At 46.4% G+C, this 8,998-nt stretch overlaps 2 protein-coding genes across 2 annotated transcripts in view; one reads left to right on the top strand and one right to left on the bottom strand.

Moving 5' to 3' along the window:
• Positions 1-3,575, top strand: part of nbeaa (neurobeachin a) — a gene marked incomplete at both ends in the record, with an annotated part of 70,039 nt that extends 66,464 nt beyond the window's left edge. Inside the window, 9 exon segments of the mRNA XM_083695144.1 lie at positions 73-162; positions 1,010-1,202; positions 1,529-1,600; positions 1,691-1,846; positions 1,983-2,153; positions 2,410-2,511; positions 2,642-2,838; positions 3,153-3,304; positions 3,485-3,575. Coding sequence (XP_083551270.1) covers positions 73-162; positions 1,010-1,202; positions 1,529-1,600; positions 1,691-1,846; positions 1,983-2,153; positions 2,410-2,511; positions 2,642-2,838; positions 3,153-3,304; positions 3,485-3,575 — 1,224 coding nt within the window.
• A 4,555-nt stretch (positions 3,576-8,130) lies between these two features.
• On the bottom strand, positions 8,131-8,469 carry sertm1 (serine rich and transmembrane domain containing 1; the record flags this gene model as incomplete). Its single annotated transcript, XM_083690562.1, has 1 exon — positions 8,131-8,469. One exon carries the CDS (start codon positions 8,467-8,469, stop codon positions 8,131-8,133), a length of 339 nt encoding a protein of 112 aa, XP_083546688.1.
• Between the last annotated feature and the right edge of the window lie 529 nt (positions 8,470-8,998).

Genomic DNA, 8,998 nt, shown 5'->3' with positions numbered 1-8,998 from the left:
TCTCTCTCTCTCCCTCTCTCACTCCTTCCTCCCCCCCCCCCCCTCTCTCTCTCTCTCTCTCTCTCTCTCTAGGCCATGGAGCTCCAGATCCAGGCCTGTGGTCAGACTCCCTCCCAGCTGCTAATTGAGCCACACCCCCCTCGCTCCTCCGCCATGCACCTGGTAAGACTGGGAGTGATGTATTTCAAAATAGGACAACATTACATTGAATAACATTGAATATGTCAAACTCCAATGAAGTGCTATGGATAGTCCCAAGCCATTGCACATATTACAAGTCCACTGTATGTGGTCAGCTACAGGTAGCACCTCTTTTGATTACTTCTTAAGAGTAGCACCCCAGTTACAAACCAACACTAGGTTACACAGCTACTTACGAGTACAATATTAGAACGCTATTAGCATGTGAACTGGTCAGGATGTAGTCTCTGAACCCAGAATGTCATCTTTGACTTAGTGAGACGAGTCAGCATGTTGCTTTTGAGCCTCTCCAACCTACCTCCTCACTATGGGACTGCCCCAGGTCCTAGTGTCCCCCATGGCAGAGAGAGGCCAGACCAAACTCCACCCCCAGTCCTAAACCCCAACCAACCAACCAACCAACCAACCAACGTCTCCCTCCTCCTCCCCCCGAGGCCTACAACTATCCTCAGTGTGTGAACCTGCCTTTACCCTGTTCTCCCACTAATACACCTCTCCCCTTCCCTTTCTCCTCCCCGATCCCCCTCTCTCCATCGCTCCTATCCCTTTCTCCCTGCCTTTACCTCATCTTCCCTTTCTCCCTGCCCCTCTCTCCATTGCCCTCCCCTCCCCTCTCCTTACCTCTTCATTCCTTCCCCCTTTCCCTTCCTTTTCCCTCGTCTTCCTTCTCCCCACTTTTTCCCGCTTCTGTCGTCTCATCGTTTTCTCCTTGCCTTTACTTTACTCCCCCCATTCCTCTCTATCCTTCTCTCTCTCTCCTCCCCCCTCTCTCCCCCCCCCCCTCTCTCTCTCTTTTCTGTCTTATCAGTGTTTCCTTCCTCAGAGTCCTCTGATGTTTAAGGACCAGATGCAGCAGGATGTGATCATGGTGTTGAAGTTCCCCTCCAACTCTCCTGTGACACACGTGGCGGCCAACACGCTCCCTCACCTCAGCGTACCGGCCGCCGTCACCGTCACCTGCAGCCGGCTGTTCGCTGTCAACCGCTGGCACAACACCGTCGGTGAGTGTGTGTTTCTGTGTGTGTGTGGCTTGTGTGTGTGTGTGTGAGGGGGTTGGAGGTGGGATGGGATGTGTGGGGCAGTGTTGATAGTGTGTGTGTGTGTGTGTGTGTGTGTGTGTGTGTGTGTGTGTGCGTGTGCGTGAGTGCGAGAGAAAGAAAGAGAGAGAGAATGAGAGAGACTGATGTAGAGGGTCACATGTGGTGCATGCGGCCTGCTTTTGGTCGTCAACCTTAGGTGCGTTTGTCGCACATTTGTTGCTCTTTTGCTTGGTGATGTCACCAGTCTGTGTGTGTGTGTGTGTGTGTGTGTGTATGTGTTTCTGCAGGTCTCCGTGGTGCTCCAGGGTACTCCCTGGAACAGGCCCATCACCTGCCTATCGAAATGGACCCACTCATTGGTCAGTACACAGACACTAAAACATTCTGTTGATTATGTGTCTTTATTCACCTGCTAAACGTAGCTCATTCAATGTGTTTGTATTTGTTAGCCAATAACTCTGGGGTGAACAAGCGTCAGATCACAGACCTGGTGGACCAGAGTATCCAGATCAACACACACTGCTTTGTGGTTACCGCGGACAACCGTTACATCCTGGTCTGTGGCTTTTGGGACAAGAGCTTCCGCGTCTACTCCACAGAGACAGGTCAAGAAGCGATGCACAATAATACTCTTACCACCACATTCTAATGTGCTACTATACAGTACTACATTGTATTATATCCCCCCCCCCCCCGCCCCGGAACACACACACACACTCACACCCTCTCTCGCACCTGCAGGTAAGTTGACCCAGATCGTGTTTGGCCACTGGGACGTGGTGACGTGTCTAGCCAGGTCAGAGTCCTACATCGGAGGAGACTGCTACATCGTCTCTGGCTCCAGGGACGCCACTCTGCTGCTGTGGTACTGGAGCGGACGTCATCACATCATCGGAGACAACCCCAACAACAGTGAGTGATTACTGGGCAGATAGGCTGAGAGCTTCACTGTGTCCGACTGGGGGAAAAAAAGGGTTCAAGGGAAGGAACACTGCCCTCTGGTGGAGGTTCCTCTCACATTTAGCAGTGTAACAGGAGTGTAGATGTAATCTTTCTTTAAGATCTGATGTAATACTCAAACTGGAGCTGTAGTAATTACTAAAATACAAAAACTGTGGTTGCATAAATCACACCTGCTACAATGATTTATGTGTGTTGTGTTTCCTAGGTGACTACCCTGCTCCGAGAGCAGTATTGACCGGCCATGACCACGAGGTGGTGTGTGTGTCTGTCTGTGCAGAGCTGGGACTTGTCATCAGTGGGGCTAAAGGTCAGTATGTCTGTGTCTGGGTCTGTGCTTGTGTCTGTGTCTGTGTCTGTGTCTGTGTCTGTGTCTGTGCTTGTGTGCAAGAAAAAATGGTTACAAACACTTTGTTTCTGTATCTGGTGCTGCTCCTCAGAGGGCCCATGCTTGGTACACACCATCACCGGGGACCTGCTGCGGGCCCTGGAGGGTCCAGAGCTCTGCCTGCGGCCCAGACTCATCTCTGTGTCCAGCGAGGGCCACTGTATCATCTGCTACGAGAGAGGACGCTTCTGCAACTTCAGCATCAATGGAAAACTACTGGCCCAGATGGAAGTCAATGACTCCACACGAGTAAGGACTTAGAACAGACATTGTACATGCTCACACAAACATACTGTAGAAACGTTGAATGTGTAAAGGCTTAACTGGCATCCACACACACACACACACACACACACACACACACACACACACACGCTGACATCTTAGCCTGGTACTCTTGGTCAGCCTTTAGGTTGATTGTTGATCTCAGTGTCTGAAGCAACACGCACGCACACACACACACACACACACACACACACACACACACACACACACACACAATTATTCACTCACAAGTATACACATGTTCACATGTGTTCCCCCATCTCTTCCTCTCTCTGTAGGCGATCTTGTTGAGCAGTGATGGTCAGAACCTGGTGACTGGAGGTGATAACGGTGTGGTGGAGGTGTGGCAAGCCTGTGACTTCAAACAGCTCTACATCTACCCTGGCTGTGACGCAGGCATCCGTGCTATGGACCTCTCCCACGACCAGAGGTAAGAGTGTGTGTGTGTGTGTGTGTGCGCGCAGTGTATGAGTGCTTGCACCCCTGCCTGTGTGAGTTTTTGTGTCTGTTCATTGATGGATTACTCTGCAAATGTATGAAACGTGGATGTTCTGTGGTCTGTAGTGGGTGTGTCTGTGGTCTGATTTGGTCTGTGCTGTTTTGTCTGCAGGACTCTGATCACTGGCATGGCGTCAGGCAGCATTGTGGCGTTCAACATCGACTTCAACCGCTGGCACTATGAGCACCAGAACAGGTACTGAGGAAGGAGGAGGAGGAGGGGGAGGAGGAGGGGGAGGAGGAGGGGGAGGAGGAGGAGGAAGATACAGGTCATGCTTTACATGCCGACAACCAGGAAACCTGTTACAAAGAAGAAGACAATGAAAGAAGAAAAAAAGAAATCCCTGAAGCCCTTTCCAGTGTGGTGCACACGTAGAGGGAGAAGTAGAGGAGAAGTGCATCACAGCTACTACCGTAGGACATGTTCCTCTCAGCATTACAGCAGCCCTAAAGGAACACGCCAACCATCGTAATTATCAACACAGACTGAATAAGAACAAGAACAAGAACAAGAAAACCAGATCTTGGCTGATCAAGTCATACAAGACATACAAGACTTTTGTGTGAGAGAACAGTTACTGTCAGCGGACAGTACGCTTATTGCTTCACAGGACAAAAATAACACAATTTTGCTTTAGTTTTGTTTGTTTTTGGGGGGTTGTTTTGGGGTGGGGGAAGGATACAGACCACCACATCAGGACTAAACTGGTTTAAGCTAGTCTGAACTGGTCTAAACCAGTACTTCCCACTAAATTATAACAGGTGCTGTTGGCTTTAATCTAAATCCACCGTGGGCCAATTCTCTGGGTTTCTTTGTTTTGTTTTACTATGTTTTGTTTAATTTGATTTATCTTAATGTTTTATGTGATTAATTTATTTTTTTGATTTGTTTAAAACTCCTAGCAGGGTGAATATGATTTATGTAAATACAGTTGTGTTTCCTACTCACAATCTGTGGTTGACATGGAGGGATCACAGATCACCACACAGATCACGCCTATCACCTTTAATTTATTAACGACTTTCTCAATGTAAAATAATGTGTAATAATGAAAATGATGATGATGTCGATGATGATGCTTTCGATGTTGATGAATGGTAATAAAGGCAATGATGATGACGACGACGACGACGATGATGATGATGATGAAGGATCTTGCCAATACCATAGGAGGATGATATCTGCAGGAGCCTGATTTTCTATGTATATTTGGTGATTGTTTTGTCAAATATGTACATATAGTCTTGGTTCAGGCTATTCGAGGGGGATTTAATCAACTGAATATGACTGAAAACGTAAAGAAAACCTTCACTCACTCACATTTGTCAATTATTTATGAAAAAAAGAATCAAATCAGTGTCAACGTTTGTTTTGTATTCACACTTTGCACCAATCACATATCATTATTTATTAGCCTGATCATTTCCAGTCAGCTGCCATTTTGTTTAGGCCCATGTTTCCTACGGGATTATTTGTGCATTGATGTTTGTATTTAAAGACGATTAAATCATGTGTGATTATTAAGTTGTACAACCTCACAGCTGTAAGCAATATCATGATTCTGTAGCCGATGTAGAGAGGCGGGAGGGAGGAGGGGAGAAGGGGGGTAAAACGTGAGATGTACTGTATGTGTGTTAAGCCATCGCGATCAAACACACACACACACACACACATGCACATACTCTACCAACAGGTTCAACTTGCGTATCCAAAAAAAAGGTTAAATATTTTTGGATCTATGAAATCCTAAAAAACTATTGTATTCATGTTTTATTGCAAAGATGTAAAATATGACGTGTGAGTTGAAAGTTGAAAAAAAATCAAGAAAAGATCAATAAAATATGCAAAGAATTTGATGAGCTGACTTTTCATTGGTCATTTGAATGAGGGTCACAGAGTCATTCTCATAACATTGTTTGACAAAGACCAGGCAATGAGGCATTGTCACCTATACATGCCCATTAGAAAGCTTGATTTAATGCCTATGACATCATCTCTCAGACTTTGTAACCGTTGTCAAGGTTATTGATATGCAACAATGAGGTTAGACCAGACTGGGTAACAATGGGTACACCAGGCTGGGTAGAATTATGTCTATTGTACTCTCTGAATTTCACAATTGATCACACCCACAATCTAAAAAAACAGAGCTGTCCACAGCCCTATAAGAAAATGTATTCTTTTTTTTTTTAAGGGACAATTAGGGTGTATTTGAGGATATTTTTCATTAGGGACTATTACGTCTTCATCAGGGTCTAAGAACAGACTGACTTTCATCTAAGATCTGAACACAGACAGAGGCATGGCCACGGCCCCCTGGGCTCTGTCAGAGTACCTCCTCTGTTGCATCTGCAGGGAGGTGTTCACTGAGCCTGTGTCTCTGGGCTGCCAGCACACCTTCTGCAGGGACTGCCTCAGAGGAAGCGTCAACGCTGGTTTCCCCCACTGCCCCGTGTGCAGGGGACCAATCACACAGGAGAACAACCTCCAGGTCAACAGGATCCTGAGAAACATGGCAGAGGAACTGAGACAGAGAGGTGTCAGAGGTCAGGAAGAGGTTCAAGGTCAGGATGTCATCAAAAAGTGTCCCCAACATGACATGCCTCTGGAACACATCTGTGAGACAGATAAAAAGCTGGTCTGTTCTGCCTGCAAGGAGGGAAAGGATCACAGATGGCACTCCTTCAAACCCCTGAAAGAGGTAGAGGACGCTTTCAGAAAGGACCTAGCTTCAAACCTGGATCACCTCAAAAACGAGATTCATGAAATGAGGAAGCTTTGCCATAGCCAGCAGAGGGAAATCACTGCCACAATACATCTTTTCAGCAAAACAAAATCCCTGATCAGCTTTCAGATCGAGCACCTCATTAAACTTCTCCAGCAGAGAGAGAGGCTGGCCATCCAAAACGTGGATGAGAAGAACCCCAGCCTCACCACCATGAAGGTAAACCTGTATTTCATGGAGAAAGATCTGGCTGATAGCTGCAAGAGAGAGGCGCAGCTGCAGTCTTGCTTGACCAATCCAGAGCCTGACTCTGTGCTGCAGTGGTGGACCAATCAAAGCCGCATCAGGCGGTTCTTAAACATCCCCAAAAGAGTCCCGCTTCACAGGTTGTCAGAGAGGCACACAGTGCAACCTAACTTCATGCCTGAGCCGAACCCTACACACCTGACTTGCCACATCGACTGGGAGGGCATAGAGAGGGACCAATCACTACCAGGGGACACGGTCACATCCTCCTGGTCATGGAGGTTAATTTCCTTTGCCATCTTCTTCACTGTTTGGTTGATTTATATATGTTTTATCATAAAGGACCAGCTGTATAGTCAAAATGGAACAGATAAAGGAACAGATGTACAGTAATACTGAAAGGATTGCATTAAAACACCTGAATAAAGTATATTGAGATTAAAACTGAATATATTGTGCACGTTTATTACATTTTGAGTGAACTCTAGGATCTGGTGTTGAGGGTAGGCTGATCCTAGAACTGTGCTGCGGGGCAGCTTGCGTCACAGTTGGGTAACCATAGAGACAGCAAGCTGATGTGAGGTGAGATGACAGGTGTGAGAGGGAGGTCCGATTCGCTAGCTGACCTGTCAATCAAGATGAGATGTTTACCATGTTGCCTGTGTCCCTCTGGTCTGGTCTGTCTGTGACTGCAGACCTGGGGTGCATTCTAATAGTCTAAAGTGGCTTCCTCTCTTTATATCCTTTCCTCCATCTGAACTGGTATGCCAGAACTAGAAAGCTGCAATCAAACTACCAATAGGCAATTATTATATGCTATTCTCCCATCCTTTATTCATATCAGTGTAAAAGAGAAGTGAGGAGCGGAAGCTGATGCTTGGAGATGTGGAGTGGAGATGCTTCTGTGGTGATTGTGGTGTTCCACCCCACAGGATAAGCCCCAGATCTGTCTGTCACCAGCCTGTGTCTGGGTCTCAGAGAGCTCTGACACGACATCAGTGCTTCTCTCTGTAACCCTCTGTCTGAAAAACATTGGTTACAACCTCATACCATCCAGAGAATGAGCTAAATGTCAATGATTTCATCAGTCTCTGTGCAATTGTGTATGGCAATGTTTAATACTTCCTCTATGAATGATTTTTTGAAATTGTCGATATTTGTACAAGATTCATTGTGGCGTGGATAGATCAAACAAATATTACACAAGCATATCTTTTATACAAAATGTTCTTGGTTTTTTTTCATCCATAAGAATATTGACTATACAATTCCTTACTATAATTGTCTGAATACCTCACATTATCAATCAATGTTAGTCCAGGTTGGATTGGCCACAGCAAGTCGTTTCCGATTTCATAAAAAAAAGAAAAAGTAACATATCAATCAGATTCAAAGCTATGTTTACCACAGGACTGTTTGAAGACGTCTCTGATTCTACTGTCTTATTCCATGGAGAAGAGACTAAAGAGAGCTCTCTCTCTCCTGTTCCTGGTTCTCTACTTCACACGGTGTCCGTATCCCAGGAGCCAGCAAGAGGAGACGGAGTTCAGAGGGCTTAGCTGGTGGGCGGCTCACCACACAGTTACCCCAAAAAACACACCACAATAAAGTCCCGGGTGGTCAAGGGGTAAGAGAAATGTCTACCTCTAGACTTCTGATGTGTGTGTGTGTGTGTGTGTGTGCGCGTGTGCACGTGTGTGTGTGTGCATGTCTCTCTCTCTCTCTCTCTCTCTCTCTCTCTCTCTCTCTCTCTCTCTCTCTCTCTCTCTTTCTCTGTCTCTCTATCTCAGATGGACAGTGAGGAGACAGTAGATCTCTGAGAGGAGATACTACAGATCTCCATGTTGGTGAAAGAACTTCCTCCCTCACTGCTACAGTCAGGGACTGAGGAGGAGGATGTGATGATGTTCTTCAGCCTGTGGAGGGCGATGATGAGCAGTGTGAGCAGGAACACCAACAGGCCCAGGAAGATCCACACGTACACATAAACATTCTCTGTTCGTGCCGAGGATGAAGCTGCTGCCGCAGTAGCAACAGAGGTCGGGTAGAATTTGATGAATGTTCCGTTCTCTGGCGAGGTTCCGGTTCCGTTGAGGTCCTCCAATGGGAGATCCATCCCTGACATCTTGTCTGATGTTCCGAAAGAATCTGGGGAGAGAGGGAGAGAGGGAGAGGGGAAGAGAGGAGTGGGAGTGGGAGTCGGGGATGGAAAGAGAATAACATGGTCCTGAGATGGTCTTTGAGAAAACAGGGATGTCTAAACTGGGATGAAAACTCATCAAATTCCAAATGACCTAAAATACTAACTGTCCAACAGAGAGAGTGTAACTTTATGAGTACATTGTTCCCCAATGTTGATTCCTGGAACCCACTGTGTTGTGAATTTCACTTGGTTGAGTATCAATGCAGGCATTCATCAGTAGGCCCACAGTATGTCTTAAGGACAACCTATTACCAGACAGACAGCCACTATATTACCTACCCCGAATAGCGATAGCAACCTGGAATACTTCCCACGAATACTGTAGCTAGATTTCAATAATATGAATGGAGAGGAAATTGGTTGAAATTAACAGCTGTGCACAGTGGGACCTCATGAAGACTGTGTTATGAGAAAATGATTGGTGTGACTGGAGCTCAGAGATAGGACTGTG

This window comes from Argentina silus (genome assembly GCF_951799395.1).
Source record: "Argentina silus genome assembly, chromosome: 2".
Classification (NCBI taxonomy): domain Eukaryota; kingdom Metazoa; phylum Chordata; class Actinopteri; order Argentiniformes; family Argentinidae; genus Argentina; species Argentina silus.
Note: the sequence above shows the minus strand (reverse complement) of the source record. Positions and strands in the feature narration are given on the sequence as shown.